The sequence below is a fragment of the Acromyrmex echinatior genome, chromosome 16, assembly GCF_024713525.1.
Source record: "Acromyrmex echinatior isolate Ae372 chromosome 16, ASM2471352v2, whole genome shotgun sequence".
NCBI classification, from domain to species: domain Eukaryota; kingdom Metazoa; phylum Arthropoda; class Insecta; order Hymenoptera; family Formicidae; genus Acromyrmex; species Acromyrmex echinatior.
In genome coordinates, this window is record NC_141867.1 from 3,585,261 (window position 1) to 3,602,927 (window position 17,667).

General features: G+C 30.4%; 2 protein-coding genes across 2 annotated transcripts in view; both read right to left on the reverse strand.

Annotated features, from left to right (window-relative positions):
- The window catches only part of LOC105143143 (limbic system-associated membrane protein), a 245,856-nt gene that overhangs the window by 183,963 nt on the left and 44,226 nt on the right, over positions 1–17,667 (reverse strand). The gene's annotated exons all lie outside the window — the stretch shown is intronic.
- LOC105143149 (major royal jelly protein 6-like) lies at positions 7,440–13,029 on the reverse strand. The gene is made up of 6 exons (XM_087414758.1): positions 12,900–13,029; positions 12,477–12,652; positions 11,749–11,893; positions 11,256–11,485; positions 11,015–11,129; positions 7,440–7,552 (listed from the first exon to the last, which is right to left on the reverse strand). The coding sequence occupies exons 1-6, from the start codon at positions 13,027–13,029 to the stop codon at positions 7,440–7,442; spliced, it is 909 nt and encodes a 302-aa protein (XP_087270884.1).

A 17,667-nucleotide genomic window follows, 5' to 3' on the forward strand; every position in this document is an offset into this window, starting at 1 on the left:
AGAATGTAATTCGATAGAGAAAATAAATATGAAGCGAGTTTCGTTTTTATCCATCTCTTTTATCTCGTATTATATATAATGATCTGGCGATGTGCGCTCGTATTAATGTTTTAGCGACCAGATGATTTATCGTGGTGGACGTTTATCGTCCTTAGAGGAGAATAATGTGGAGATGGACTGAAAAAGCTCTAGATTTTCCACTCGCTCGTGATAATGGCTTGCGGCTCCTCGATTTAATGCCATGTTAAAAATCCTTTGACAGTTAAGATGCGTTTTAGAAATTTAAAAAAAAACACCATATCTGTAGATTAGACAACAGACGTATCACAATTGTTTTCAATAAAATGATAGACAATATATTTGATTAGGGACTGACAACCCTAAATATCATATCTTGAGCTTAAAGTTAAGGAGGAATTCAGACTGGATGTATTGTATTTATGTTTGATTTTGATAATAGTATGTTATTATTAGTTTTAGATATCAGTTTATAAAGAAGTTAGAGTGTCGTAAACACTTTTATTTGTTGCTTGGAACAACATTTTGTGTTAATAAACATATCGTGAGTGCAAACATGATATATAGTTGGAGTGATTTACGCAAATACATTAATATTAACGATATACATGATTACGTATGTGCTACGATAATTGACAATAAACACTAGCGCTCTATGCATGAAATTCTATGTGATGAAATTCCGCGTTTACTTACGCATGACGGTTAATGGCTGTATATATTGTCGTTTATTAAAGTTTAACGAAATGTTATATTCAATATTAAACATTATTTGACATAATGATTGCAATTGTACATAAGAATGTAGAAATAATGTCATACGTTTGCATTCAGCGATTGTAACACAAGGAATGAAAAGGATTAATGAATCATACACACATCACGAGATATTCTTTTAAACATAAATGCATAGCTATCGCATTTAATTGTATTTATTGTATCTGAGTCCCTACTAAATTATTATTTCATGATACAATAGTATTTGATGATACAATGACAATTATCAATTTTAATCATATCGTATTGTCACGTTATTTCCATTACCATAGATTTATATAAACAGTTAACATTTTAAAATCGAAATGGCATGGACGGCATTATTATTAATTATTTATATATATGTATAATTAATTGATGTAGATTTTTATTTTACTAAATAAAAGAAGCTCTCTACCTAATAATTTTGAATATGGCTGTATATTTATCAAGCATTTTTATCTTCAGCGCATTAGAAAATTATTTTGAGATAAAAATATTAAGCGTTCGATATTTTTTGATAGAAATATATAAAGTATCGTTCTATGACTGATAATAAATTCCATCATAAATTAAAATTAAGTTTTACATTATTATAGTTAAATATAATTTTAATTTTTAGCAAATGTATCTATATTTCGCGAAACTATTTCTATGTTTATCTATTCTGTTTAATCTATTTTTGCCTATTTACTTAATCAATGTGGGACTTGCTGCAGAGTGACATTCTCCACCCTGGCGGGCAACGAGATAAAAATTGTCGTTTTACCGATGCCGAGCTTTAAGAATAACAGCAGTGGGTTTGAAAGACGTTTAACGCCGGTCGAGCCCCATTAATCTCTCGAGCGCTGTTAGTCGGCTGCATAAAAATATGGCGACACGACGGCAGCATGAATAAAAATCCGGGCTTTATCCTTACGCCATTCTCTCGACGTTCCCCTTTTTCGCCGTGTTGTTTTGCATAAAATCGCGCCATGTCCCACTGTTGTAGGATTGTATCGCGTTGTAGCCCGCTGTTTATAACTCGTTATATTAAGATCCGTTCTTCCGAGAACGATTTAAAATGGTCATAGGAACGGTCATCGTGGTTGCGACGTTTCTGCTGTTAATCTGGTATCATCGGGAAACCGTTTTAACTATCTCCCTCTTTCACCAAGGTAGCGTCCCAAGTCTGACATCAGGTCGATTAATGTTTCAGCCGTGAAAGCTCCGAAGCTATCACAAGCGAATATTAATCTTTTTTTTTTACCGCTGCATTATATCTTCAGCATTCAAGACGGAGAGCCGATGGGATTTTGCCAACATGGACATAGCGACAAAACGGGTTAAAATAACTATTCAAATTTTAAGTGACATAAACGGTATCTTGTTACTGCTCTGTTTGTTACGACAGATAATAAACTGCTCGGACCGGTGATTCGTGAACGACGGTATTAGTTTCTTTATGTTTATGTATATTTTTTAATTAATGCTTTACGCAAATTCAGTATAGTTGTAAAATAAACTGCTCTTGCGCGTAGTCTGTGTTTATATTTCTTTCATTTATTAATTTACACTTATTTTGATAAAGATAATATTTGCAAGTGTTACGAATGTATAATAATTATAACCATTAGAAACTTAATTATCAATTGAAATCAATCTAATGCGTTTTGCATTATGTTTAAATATGTTTAATTATCTACTTAAAATTGTAATACTAATTAATTGCTGATTAATTGCTTGAATAATAGTTTGAAAAACTGCAACAATTTTCAATATGCAGCCATGTCCAAAATTATTAGATATTTTTAGATATAAATTTCATAATTCTTAATATGTAGGTTAAAACAAAATTTATTAACAATTTTATTTATTAATAAATTATCAATATTCAATATTTTATTATGTTTCCCTTTTGTTTTACAATTTTTGGAATTCTTTTTGAAGAATTAACTCTATTAGTTTTCTGTAAGTGGATTTGTTCCTATTCCTTTATACTTACAATTTGTAAGTTTTATCTTGAAATGCATTTTTTATTAAGAATCTTTTTCCTTAAGTAGATCCATAAATATTCCATCGAATCAATATTGAGACTTTATGAGAAACTAATCTATATATAACGTATTAACATTGACCCTATTTTTTTGTAACTATGGCGTACTGGCATAGTATTTGTTAAAAATAATTGCACAATAAATTTCAAAAAAGTATACACGAATGGATCTCAACTAATTCCAAGAAATTAAAAAAAAAGCAATTTATCATTTTTTTTTATTTTAGAAAAACGCTAATTGATAGAGTTTAATAATTTTGAACATTATAATTATGACATAATTAGCATTTTTAAAAATATCTTTTTATCTTGCAAATCTACCTTGACATTTTTTAAATTCTTAGCTTAAAAAGGTCCTTTTTAATGGTTAGTTAAATATTAAAAGCTATACTGCTCATAATCAGGATGGATAATGCATCATTACCGTAATTTAATACCTATTCTTTTTACATTTTGTATCTCACTTTTTCTCTTACTCTACTTTTCTCATTTAAATCGCATTATTTAATCATTCGCGGTCTTTGTTAATACCGACAAATGCGCGAAACCCCTGGCGTCTTTACGACTTGAATCATGCAAAAGCGTCAGTGCCATGGACTAGCGGCGAGCACGTCGTAGCAACATCGGGAGAAACGATTTAGTGCCGGCCTTGGCGCAAAGCGAGCTTAACGCCGTGGTGGATCTCAATAAAATCGCGGAGCAGTAAATAACTTAACGACGGTCCGCAGCTGGACTGCTCCCGCGAGGATACAACGGGGAGTTTCCGGGCCAACTTTCCGGCAAGTTCGACGTGTCGTTGTAACTACGTACCACCCGAGTAGTAGATATTACGAACCGCATGAATGTAGGAGCGACAAGCGAACTCCGCAACATCCACGAGTGCAGCTGGCTCTCGATATTTCTCCCGCGTCGTTTGCGATGCGGCTGAGTATCACGGGGTTTTTTTACAGCTGGATTTATGGAAGATGGTATGTTACTACTCGCGGTTTATCTCCGTTTAACTTGGCTGATACAACCATCGCGAAACGTTATACCTGCATATATTCGAAATACGCACAACAGTCCTCCCATATATTATTACGGATTAATGGTCCATTTCTGTTCACTCACTCAAGAAGGTGAATATTCTAAATGGTTGTTGGATCCTTAAACGCATTTCCTCCCTTGCTTCGTCCACAGTCAGTTATGAATAGTAGGAGAAATTATATTAAAGCAATGAGCGTAAAATGTACGTGAGCAATAAGTAAGATAAAGTCCTGCTTTAAATAAATGATTTAAATCTATATTTTATATTTTATTTTTTATAGAATATATTTGAAAATATTTATAAATAGAATTAATTATATGCAAACTTGTACTTATAATAAATCTCATAATTGTATAAAAAATATTTTATAAGATAAAATGGCAGTTTAATAATTAAAGTTAAAATAATTTGGTTTTTCTAAAAATGGTATATTTTCTAATACGTCTCTTAATTATTAATTATCAATTCGGCTCTTTGAATCTAATCTCAATGTAATCGAATTGAAGATTATAACGTACTGATACCGAAAAAAAAACAATTCAGTTTAAAAAGCAAGTTTAATTTCTGAAGTATAACAGAGATTTCTTTATTACAAAAATAAACATCAGAATACTTTTCAAATCGTATAAGTATTAAGCGTAAATATTAAGTGTAAATTTTACCGCTGTTTATTCATCAATATTAATTCCTCCGTATATTTTTTAGCACAAATAAAATTTCACTCTAATTTTTGCTCAATATCAATTTTTACTTAATAAATAACCATTTGAGTAAAAAACCTATTTGGAAATATAATAAAAATATTAAAAAGTAGCCATGAGAGAAAAATTTTCTACATTTTATGATAGAAAGTAAGAAAACTAAGGCCGAACAAAAAATATTCAGATTATATGGTACACTGAAAGAAAAGATTGCTGCAGCAAATTAAATGATTAAATATGATATAACATTTTTAATTGGCTGTAGCAACTAATTTTTTTACCATCTAATTTGCTGCAGCGGCTAATCTTTTCTTTCACAGTGTAGAAGTAAAAATATTATTGCAGTAGACGGAAGATTAAATAATTTCCAAATCATATTAATTTAATTGGCTGTTGAGAGTTCGAATACTTGTCATTGTATTCTACAAAGAAGTATATCGATAGATGGCTTATATGAATATAATATATTTTTTCGGAAAGAATGCGTTAAGCACAGAGTATAAGCATAAAGCAGACAGAGAGAAATGAAGCCGGAGGAAAAAAGTTGTGCCGTCGCAAATTCCACGAGGCGGACGGGGGTAGCGTGGCAAAATAGCGGTATAGGGTGCAGTAGTGGGGTAAGAAATCCGTTGTACGTGTTAATGATTCTTTTTACGCGGACAAACGACTGTGGGCGATAAATGCCGGGAAGGGTGGATAGAACCGCCCCGGGTATAGCGGGTGGCAGGCGGAAATGGGGGATGTCCGTGAATAATGATCTCTCCACTGAGCTAAGTGCCATTGCAAGACACTTTTTAATCTCTATCACCGGTTTCCTCGACTGTACGTGTTCGGCACATGATTAGGTATAGATGGAGGATGGGAGAGTAAATGTGTTTTGACCTATCGTTTTTCCTTGTCTTTTATTGTGACATGACGGTATGCGATTTCATATAATACAATTCTTCGTATTTCTTGAATTAGGAAATTCAAAGTTAAAAGAGTTTTACTTATGAATCTCTTTTTGTTTATAATTCCATTAAATTCCTAAAGCTCGTAGTTGTCAATTTTAGTTTAAGAAATAAAAAGAATTCATCAAATAAGGAAAAATAATACATAATGTTCATAAAATTAATTATATATAGGTGTAATATATATTGAATATTTAAATATGGAAATAACAGATTATTTATAGACATTATAAGTATATTAATTTTTTTTAGCTTCAATTATATCTGCATTTGTAAATGTAGATAAAAATTTAGTAATACAAGCATATATGAAAATCACCGTAGAAAGTCGACGTGAATATAAAAAAATCGCAAATTACAATTTCGCTTTATGCAATTTGCATTTTGTTGTACACACCGGAAACGTTGAAAAATATTGAAAAATCGGAATTTTTCATAAAACATCTAGATATCTGCGAATGAACACGAAGCTTACATTGTGTGTATCATCCAATAATTAAAAGCAAAACTTTTAATTAATATTTTTAACAACTTTACGAAGCAAATGCATATAAATGCTCGTCACATCTCGCGTTTATGACAGATATGTTTTTGCTGAACAGAGTATTTTTAATTAAATTAATTTTTCTAATCCATATTTTATCTCGCGACTATTTTTGCTTGATTCCTGAAGTTTGGGATTTGTTGAAATAAAACAGTTTAATGTATAATCAATTGTACAGGCGATGACAGTTTTGGATTTCTTTCCTTGATAACATTAACGATTCAGATCATATTTTCCATCCGTTCGTAACTTTTTTTTCTTCATCACGTTTTCGAAGATTTCTTTTTTTCGGCAGCTATTTAAGTTCTTTTCTCTTGCGCATATAAATGTAATATTATTTATACCAATTCTTTTTCAGAAAGAGCTAAAAATATATAAGAATCATTAAGACGTTGAGAAACAAAAACTTTGTAAATCATTGTTTTTGTTTTTTTTATTTGCATTTATATACAACATAGAGGAATGTATAATAAATGTAATAATAACATTAAATCAATAAAATGATCGGTTTGCTCTTGGAACTGTGAATACTTCATGAATTCTGTATATGAAAAGTGTTTTCTACTGACAACACAGAAGAATATTTTTAGAACATACTTCTTTGTTCGAGTGAGAGTCATTGAGTGATATTTTACGTTTTGTGACTTCCTTCTCTTGACATTTCCGTCAGAATTTCTCAGTGTGTGCATTTGTCGCGATTGTTCTCTCAGCTCGAAGAACACGTATGTTTCTGAAATGTTTTGATCTCAGGATCGTGTCTATTTGCCGTCTGACAAACTCAGTTACTATATCAGAAACTTTATTTGCGAAGACACGTGTGTGAAAAAAATAAGATTGATTGTTCAGATCCATTTTGTAAGAATTCTTTAACCTTTACAAAATGGAAAAGCCATTATACAGTGATGCTGAAATAGTCATATTTTAAGACAAAGAATACAGTGAAATATACAGAATATAATAAATTATAACAAATTTGACTAAAAAAAAGAACTCTCTCTGTATGATTTTAAAAATAAACCTCTATCCTCTTTTTAAATATTAATTTTGGTTTTCATCATAATTAAAAATTCTTTAAATTAATAAAATTATTGAAATTCTGTATACCTGTCTTTAATATGTCGTTATCTTATTTTAACTACAAAATAATTTTTTGTCCTTCCAAAATTATAGGCGTTAACCAATGTTCGAGAGTAAATTTTATTAATTTGTTTTGGAAGAGAACGCAGTTCTTGCTGATTTCTATTAGTAGCAAAATATATGATCACGATTCTGATCGTAAAACAAATTCCTCTCAATGCATTCACCAGTGTACATGCTTTGCATTTCCGTGTAAATTCGACATACGTCTCCTATGATATTTCCGGTTTATTTTGCCTTTGTCGAAATATCGAGAAATTTGTTTTATTTTTTAAGTTTCCTTTATGAGAGCTAAACCTCGAACATCTGCTGACATATTGAAATCGCGTAGCCATTTAGAGATACATTCCTTCTCTTTTCGCACAACGAGCAAAGAAGAAACATCTGTTATATACCCAGAGAAAAAGTTACTTCAATTTAAAGAAAGTTTCTTAGTTATATGATTAAAGAAAAAAATTTCTTTAATTTGTGAAAAAATTTCTTTGATTTAAACATTATTTTTTAAAATTAAATAACATTTGTTTTGTTCAAATAAATTATAATTTGAACGTCATTTCTTGGATTTAAACATAATTTTTTAAAATCAAATAAATTTTATTTGATTAAAAAAAATAAATGTTTAAATCAAAGAAATTTTTTCTTTAATCGTATAGCAAAGAAATTTTTTTTAAATCGAAGCAACCTTTTCTTTGGGTGTATTATAGTTTAAATAATTCTCTTCTTATTCACGTATATTTGAGATATTAAATTCAAATTTTTCTCGTCAAAATGCGAAAGAAATGTTCTTCTGAAATTATACGTGGATGAGTGAATCGCCAAGCACACGTAAGTTACATGTAAAATAATTCCTGTTCAACAATATAACTCTAATATAACACACGTGTTATGTTACCATTATGTTGAATGAGAAATTACAACTAATACAACACCAAGATACATGTAATTTGGTGTTTGCTGGAAAATAAATAATTAATTTTCCTTAATTTTTACCCTGATTGTTGAGAGCGAAATTAAAACTACGCACAAAAAAAAATATAAGCCGTAAGCGAATCTGTTAATCATAGTAGAGAACGTAAAGCAATAAGCAGTAGCAAATTCAAAATATTGGTTTGCTTACTGCTTACGTCTTATTACTTGAGTTTTTTTATATGCCATTAACTTTAAGATTATTTATTGATTGACCTATCTATGTATATATAAAAATAAAGTGCGTAACTTGTATTAACACGGTTAATATAAGAAATACAGCTATTGGTTCGAAAATCGCAACGTGTGTGCGAGAAGTTTACGTTTCAGACAAGCTTTCAGAGTTCCGTAGGAAATTTTTCCCGCCATCGATGATTCCATTAAGAGAGATAGCCTGTTTTATTGTGGCTTTCCGATTCTCAATTCGAGTCTGTGTATGTTCTTGTTTTTATTCACAAAGTCGACGCTTCCTCATGGGTGAGCTCCTTATCGAAACGATGTGTATGCAGAAGCGAGATGTAGATGCAACCGAGGAATCGAGCTGCTTTTATGTGGAAGAGAAGAAACCTATATGTATACTAGGGAAAGAGAGAAGGAATAAAGTAGGAAGCATCGAAGTTTTGTTCCATTTCAGAACAGCGTTCCCAGGTGGCTTTGATATCGTAAATGCCTTCGTGTATTTCGTTTCCCCCAGGCTCTTTTGTGCACGTTACTGCACGTTGTCTGCTTGACATCCTGGGATATAGATCTTGCTGGACAGCTTTCCGTGTCGATCGGTGCATTAAATTCGCGGCGACTGTCAGATCGATCAATGAGCCTGCATCAGACTGTCAATACCAATTTTCCCTCTAACAAGCGTATCGATGAAACTGCTTTCTACGCTTCCGTTTCTTAACCCAAGCATTATAAGAACGAAGGTGACGTGGACAAAAATAGGTCGAAGAGGAAGGAACTCCTCTGTCGCTCCGCTGTCATCGATATTAATATTTCATTGTTTTAACGTGAAAGACTCGCATATAGCGTTGCGAGCTCGAATTATGTTTTCTTTCTTCGCACGTGCAAAACCATTTGCAAATCTTTTTACTTTATCCCATGTATAGAGTGAAGTGCTCAAGTTTGAAAAAAAAAGATCGATGCTACGATTTCTCGGTGGTATTTGTTTCGTGATTTCTTACTAGATAGTATATGCATTGATCTTTCTCGGTATCGATCTATCTGACCCTGCTGTTCTTTTTCTTTCGTGTACAAAAATACATATACGACAAACGCGCGCGTCAATCTTGATAGATAAATCTCTGCAAACAAGATGAAACGATGTCCGTTTCATCATTCGACAACCTGCATGGTTTTCTCTGAACATTTTGATCTTGAAAAACGATTCTCAAATATTTTGTACAATTTTCTTTTAGTTTTATTTCTTTATTTCTATTCCTTATTCTACTATAGATAGATGCCTTATATAATATATTGTAATTATTAATAATAATTTATTTACCAAATCTTTTCATGTAGCTTGGCACTGATTCATATTAAAATTTTTAGGACCTTTAAATTATTCTAAAATATACGAAGTTTCACTACAAATTTGCTATGCATTCTTTATATAAAATATTACAATATGTAGTAACGGAGTCGAAGAGTGCTTTCAATATTTATGCGTTTTGCATATGTAAAAATGTTTTGCCTTACTATGCAATTTTCTATTCTACCTGTCTATTGAGACTATAATAGTAAGTTAAAAATATTTTCAGAGAAATGTTCAAGAAAAGTTAGCGATATACTTATTATTATTATGGATTAAATATTGATAGATGCATGTACAATATAAGAAAATTATAATATTATTTTACATGCATATTTTGGATCTATATAAGCGAATTTGCAACTTTTTAACTTATTTGTAATAAATTTGACAAACAAATATGATATTTTTATTATGAAGCTTGTATTAATACTAGTTGCATCTCAATAAAATCAATTTACTCCTATTATTAGGAATGGAAAATAACATTTGTAACTTTATCCATTTCTTTCTTTCTGCTCTTTTCAGAATTACGAAATAAATCGCACAGCGTTTAAAATATATTATAATATTCATTTATCAATAATATTAATGCTATAGTAAATTAATTAAAATATATACTGTATGTTAAATGCAATCCTTTAAATTTAATTCTATAAGTGTGTTCTAGATAAGTTTAATTACATCTGCTTTATCATTAAGATAAAAATATTCTTTCAAATTATATTATTAGGTGTTGGAATTAATTCGTAGCGTTTTACAAAGTATTTATAAGTTTTAAAAGTACTTTCATTAATGTATTTTTTAATGCTCATGTGAAATAAATAACATTCTTTCATTAAAAAACGCTACGAATTAATTCCAACACCTAATATAATAATTATTTGGTCAAAATTGCAAGCGAGAGAAATTAGATCTGGATGTAGAATGTCAGTATTGTTAAATAATGTAGTGCGTGCTCGAATAAGTTATAGCGTGCGCGTCTATGTCTGGTATATTTAAAATCAAAAATAAATGTTTGTAAATTTTAATTTTGAGAACATGTTATTGCAATTTGTTTAATATAAAAGATAAATCAAAAATTAAAATTTATTTAATTATCAAGAACTGAAATTAATTTGATACCCGAAAAATAAACTAAATTAATTTATTTATACATACATTTATTATTAATTACATTTTATACATTAAGTTCGTCTTCTACATTATGTATTCTATATATATTAAAATTATACATAATACTTATAATATCACATCATATAAATCTGATTTGGTACAAGCATTAGAATCTATTTTCTTTTGTATTTCAGTTAAATTGAACTTGACAATAAAAAAATTTGTCTTATTTAGATTTATACCATTAGGGTAAGTAATATACGTCATAGTTGATAACGCCATCAGTTCATTATGATGCTGTAGAGCTTTCATTCCAGTTACAATTTGCAACTTTTTGTCATTTTGTGCAAAGACCACCTTAAAATCATTTCATTTTACAAAGATGAAACTATTATTATTAATACACAAATTATCGTTAATAAGATAGTATTAAAATAAATTGTTATAAACGATATAGAAAATAATTCCATTCGAATATCTCACCATATCCTTAGGATAAAATTTTTTACAAGCGTTCGTGCCTTGAATGGAATTTTGTAGATAATTGCTTAAAAAGAGTGAACACTTTGTGGACGCTAATGGTCCTGTCTGAATTGATAATTCACCCACAAGTTTAGTTTGATTATTTGCCGTTTCTTTATCTGGACATTTTAGTAGCTTCTTTATTTTCATCTTATATACTTTTTTCTCCGTAAAAGGATTATAGAAAAGGTCTAAAATATTAATGAAAGAAATATAACAATTTACAGAAAAGTCTTCTATGCTTTATATATGTATATGCAACGTTAATATATAAATATAATAGAAAGAAAAAATTGTGAATGCAAATAGTATGAGTAATTACTTTAAGGTTACACTTAAAACTCTTAATATGTATCATGTGTAATAAATTCAGACATAATTGAAACAATATCTTTTGTATAATGAATAAAAAATAAATACTTGCCGCCGCGAATAGTTGTCAAACCATATATACCGGCCATAAAAGGTACAGTTTGGTTTGCTATGGTAATATTAATGTAGTCGGTCGCTCCCATAAAATCAGATTCAACTCTGCATGAACTATTTTTAGATGAATCATAAATCACTAAACCGGAACCTATCATGTCGGATATAAACACCTGTGTGTATTTATATTTATGTTGAATAACTTAAATTTTTAGAATACGAAATGTATTACTAAACGTATTTGAACTAAATAATATTTAAACAAATACAGTATGGCGAGTTTTATTGTAACCAAAAAAACATGAAACAATTATCAAAAAAAGATTATACTAACAATCATTTCATTCAGTAGTCGATTACATTCACATTTTTCGGGAAGGTAAACAAAAGGTGTCATTAAAAATCCAGAACCAGTTTCGTTAGTAGCGACGTTAGGTGAGATGATAATAGTCTTAACTAGCATATTATTTTCTAAATTAAAAATCAATAGTTTTGGATCACAACTTTCGTTGTTAGATCCGTAGCCGTTATCCAGAATGAAGATGTGATTGCATTTAATCTGAGGTAAAAGTAAAAATTTTATTTCACACACAAATAGTCACCAAACTGATAATATTATTGTGTATGGGAATAAATGTGTATAAAGTATGATATTATGTTGGCTATTTTAATAAGAAAGTTTATAAATGTAAGATATAATAATCATTTGGATGAAAGATTTTATATGAATCGTATAAACATTTACTCAGTACTTACGTGAATCATATAAACATTTACAATATTATCACACATATTACTATTATTATACCAAGACCAATCTGGATAAGGATGTAAAAGTGGACCCCCTGATTCTATTATATCACTGACTGTCACTACACTAGCTGGCACAGCAAAATTGAACATTTTTGGTACAGTAGCAAATATTCTACCGTCTGCAAAAGTTTGATTTGTTAATGGAATTTATTCTTTTATTATTAAGAAAGATTCTTTATTATTAAGAAAGATGCTTATATCACGAATTTCAATGTAAAATAGCAATGCTATCAGTTATATTAGCAATATCGAAATAATATGTATAATAAAATATATGTATATTGAACATATAATTAATGTATATATAGGCATATATATATGTATAATTCATAATAATATATTCAGAATAATTTACTATTAACCTACCATCTGCTTTATCTACATCGTTTAAAAAGCACGTGCTAACGTTATAATTGCTAGAATTTATTGCGTTTTCCTTATGCTCCGGATTATCCCAAACATAATCTAGATATTTCCATTTGTACACGATTTTCATTTTGACACCAAAGCTGATAGTTGCTATCGACAATATTAATATAACGAACGGAAAATATCCCATTTTTATTTATATTATTACACTCAATAAAATAATGAAAATGAATAGTATTGGTAAAAATGTATTTCATACACGACTTAATAGTGATCGCTTGCAGAACATTACATAGTTTATAGTTTTCCTCGGCCCAATATATATATATATGATTTTTAAAAGCCTTCATTATAATCTATAATCCATAACAATAATGCAGGCTTATTAAATATTTCGAAATAATGTAACTTTGTTGTTTTTCTGTATAGAACTGCATTTTAACAATGTCTTATTATAATTATGCTTTTGCAATATATACAGTAGTATATTATCTTATCATTTCATTCCTATTTTTAGAGATAGAAAATAGCGTAATTTTATCCATCTTCTGTTTTTTGCAATTGCAAAACGTGTTACACAGTGTTTACATAAAATATTATATTATAGTATTCAATAATTATAGTAATCAATAATATTAGTACAATAAATTAATTATAATATATACGCTGAATGTTAAATGCAATTTCTTAAATCTCTTTTAGTACTGACACGTTTTCCTAGATAAAATTATTTTTGCTTTACCGTTAAAATAAAAATATTATTATTATTTTTATATCCTGTCAGACCATAACGATCATTTTGTCAAAAATTGCAAGCGAAAGAAATTAGATCTGAGTGTGGGATACCAATAATGTTAAATAATGTAACGCGTGCTCGATTTATTTTCTTATATTATTACTGTTGCTATTTTATCGTCGCGGAGATTTTATCGTCGAATTTGAAGCGACTCAATGCCATTATTATTATCCTTATGACGGTGAAATTTACGAGATACTGTTAACCAAGGAAATGGTGTCTCACGTGAGAATCAATTAATACTCGCCACAGAAAATGATGACGAAGAGATGAGAGAGCGAAGGGTAAGAGCTCCTAAGGAATACCAACCACTATAGAGAATCTGAAATCTCGTGGCTGCTTTATAAACGTTCATGGACCACAGTTGCATGGTCGCATCTCCTCAACGGAAACTAAGTAAACGTTACATCCGATGCCGATATATGTCGGCCACTTCCGGCTGTCTTAGTCATATAAATTCTGATTAGGACCTCACACGTTGTATGCGGCGACGATTTGCAAATCAGACATAGAATAGTCTTGCGGTGTTCGTCAAACACCTCTCTCTCTTGTTCATTTGTAACCTCGTTCATCATACCTGCCTATCAACTGCCTTATCATCTTTAACTCACCAATCTACTACGAGCATTATATTGCTCTTGTAAATTATACAAAATACGTGCGATGAATAATATGTATAAACATTGATATTTTATTTAAAATTCAAAGATTCAACAAAAATTTTCTAAAGCGTAGTTTCCTAAATTTTTTTTTGTTTATCGATTCCCTACACACTCCCAAAAGTTTGGCCATTTAAATTCGGGATATTCCCTATATATGATTTTTAAAAGCCTTTATTATATGGTACAATCTATAATAATAATGGCAGGCTTATTAAATATTTCAAAGTAGGTAATGTAACTTTGGTGTTTTTCGATATAGAATCGTCATGCATTTTAACAATCATTATGTTGTTTATGATTATACTTTTGCATCTAGTGCGCATGTAGTATGTTATTTAGGAATAGATAATAGTATATTATACACGGAGAGAATTTTGTTTTAAAATTTAGCCCGAAAATATGGTAGTTGTGGTACAATACAATATTTTAAAGATTTTTACCATGCACTTCAGTAAAATTAATTAAATTTATTTTATTTTATTGTAGTTTTATTAATAAATGAGAAAGATTTACATTAAAAAAAATTCTTGGAAATACAATGTTGTCCCACGACTATCATATTTTCTAGATAAGCTCTAAGAAAAAATTCTCTCCGTGTGTGTTCTTATTTATTTTTTGTTTCTTTTTACAATTGCAAAACGTATCATACAGCGTTTACATAAATATTACTATGATATTCAATAATTGATCAATAATATTACTACAATAAATTTATATGTATATACATACACACACACACACACACACACACACACACACATAATATATATATATATATATATATATATACATACATATATATATATTTTTTTTTCTAAAAATAAAGTTATTTTTGCTTTAATAAAAAGATAAATGTTATCATCTTCTATTATCTTTTTTAATCATAACGTTATTTTATCAAAAACTGTAAAAAAATTAGACCATAGGAGTTGAATGTTAATGTCATGCGGGCTCGATTTTATTTTCTTATATTTCTTGTTAAGATGCAATGATTTTATTATCAAATTCAAAGTGCCTCAACGTCATTAATGTCAATCCTTGCAAGTGCAGAAACGACGGAAATTTACGAGACACTGTCAAACCATAAGACACAAGTGTCTTAGTGTGAGAATCAATTAACGCTCGCCGCATAAAACGATGAAGACACGAGAGATGGAAGAGCAGAGGGCGAGAGATCTGAGTTTCTGAGGACACGACGACTTGTCCAGAGTATCATGAAGATCCGAAATCTTGCGGTTGGTCTGTAAACATCGACGAACCGCCATCGTGTCCCCTCCGGAAACTAAGCAAACGCATTACATCCGATGCATATGCATCGGCCACTTCCGCTTGGCTTAGTCGCATAAATTCTGATTAGGACCCTGCGCATTGTATGCGATGACGGTTTGCAAATCAGTCGTAGGATAGTCTTGTGGTGTTCGTCAAACATCTCTTCCTCTTGTTCATTAGTACCTCGTTCATTATACCTGCCTATCAGCTATCTCTTATCGAACCCTTATCGTCTTTAACTCTTCAATGTACTAGCGTTAAATTAACTTTGTATGGTATACAAATACTGCATATGAAACATATACAGACAAGCAGCATGCGCAAACATTGACATTTTATCGGAAATTTAAGACATAAGAAGAGGCTTCTAAAAGCTAAATTCATAAAGACTTTCTTTTTTAATTACAAACGATTCAAAATTAAAGTTTAAGCAGCGAATTGGCTGTTACAGAGAAATGCAAATAATTTTCTTCTTCACGTAATCTTAATGGACCTTGCTTGAGTATTAATATAATGTTTAATTACTTATTAGTAAGTATTATTTATGAGTTTAAAATTGAAAATAAATTAAAGTATAATCAAAGGATAATATTTCGACAAGTTTCTTAGTAAAACATCGACTTTTAATTCATTAGAATCTATAAATGAATAAAACATTTTAGAATAAAACGCAACTCTGTATACAAATTGCTATACGTATCTAACTTCAAACATATCGATTTAAAGTCTAACAGTTTTATTTCAATTTTAATAGTTATTTTGATAATAATTGTAGTATTTCCTCATCTTAATGTATTATCGCTGATTGAAATATTAGTCAAACATTTGATTCTTTAATTATATAATTATTTGCCTTCATTTAAATTAGCTAAACAATTGCTGAATATTAAAAGATTGAAAGTGATAGACATAGGGAATATAAAAATGTATAACATGTTACACGTGTTATTACTGTAACTATTTTATCTATATTATGCATTGACAATGCATAATAATAAATAAATACATCGAAAACTTTATTTTTTTTCTTTAATATTGGAAAAGGAAGAGAAAATAGGATTAAGATCTCTAGAAACTCTCTTAGAAAGTTCATTTTATAAATTTTATATCGTTCAGTTAAATCGGTGGGAAGTAATCTGCTGCTAATGCGATAACACGTGTAATAACAAAAAGAGTGGCGGAAGATGAGCGATAATTAAATTATGCTCACCCCAAATAGCTCGGTAAACATTAGCAATAACGCACACGGTCGGTAGATGGTGGCGTATTAATTATCCGTAAGTGGGCTTATCCCGATCACGCAACTGACCGATTTAAAGTAAATTAAATACACTCGGACGTGCATTATTGTCCTCTCTGCAAAATAGTGCGACCGCGATGCGGTTTACTTTTGGCCAGTTCTTGTAATTTGTTAAAAGTTATATTTCAGCATGCGAAACTCTTTCACTCCCCCCGCTTCTCTCTCTCTCTCTCTCTCTCTCTTGCCATCGTCTATCCGCTGCACGTTTAATCGCGTGCCGAACAGGGGAACGCTTTTATCGGCGCTGTACACAATTAGATTAATAAAACTTTGTAAACGGTGTTCGCCCAGTTGGGTGCACGTTATTTCACGCCGCTTGTTTTGCACGGGACCGCGATTCTACAAGATTTGAGAATAGCATTGTATGTACCCAATGGGATTAAATGCTCGATCCATGTCCTCAATTATCGTGTCGCGATCATTATGATCGATTTGTTTTTTTTTTTCGAGAATACGTTGTCGGAATGTGCATTTGCAAATTTTACGACCGATTAATTTCGATGAGTTCCATACATACTGGAGTAAGCTACCTCTATGCTAACAATGGAGCGGGTGACCGATTTATTGCGAGAGTGACAGTCATGCGTGATGGGTCAGTCTCGGTTGTTACCTGACTGATCTACTTAGAGCCAATTGAACTACTTAGCGAGAATTTAGCCGAACGACTACTAAATTTTCGTTATTACCTGTCGATACCTGATTGATTCAACGAATCCAGAACTCTTATAAGAGTTCTCT

Coding starts and splice junctions, on each gene's coding strand:
- LOC105143149 (XM_087414758.1), bottom strand. CDS start 13,029: ATGAAAATCGTGTACAAATGGAAATATCTAGATTATGTTTGGGATAAT. Junction 12,653..12,899: donor CGATGTAGATAAAGCAGATG/GTAGGTTAATAG, acceptor AAACTTTTGCAG/ACGGTAGAATATTTGCTACT. Junction 7,553..11,014: donor GTATATTACTTACCCTAATG/GTATAAATCTAA, acceptor GGTATATAACAG/ATGTTTCTTCTTTGCTCGTT.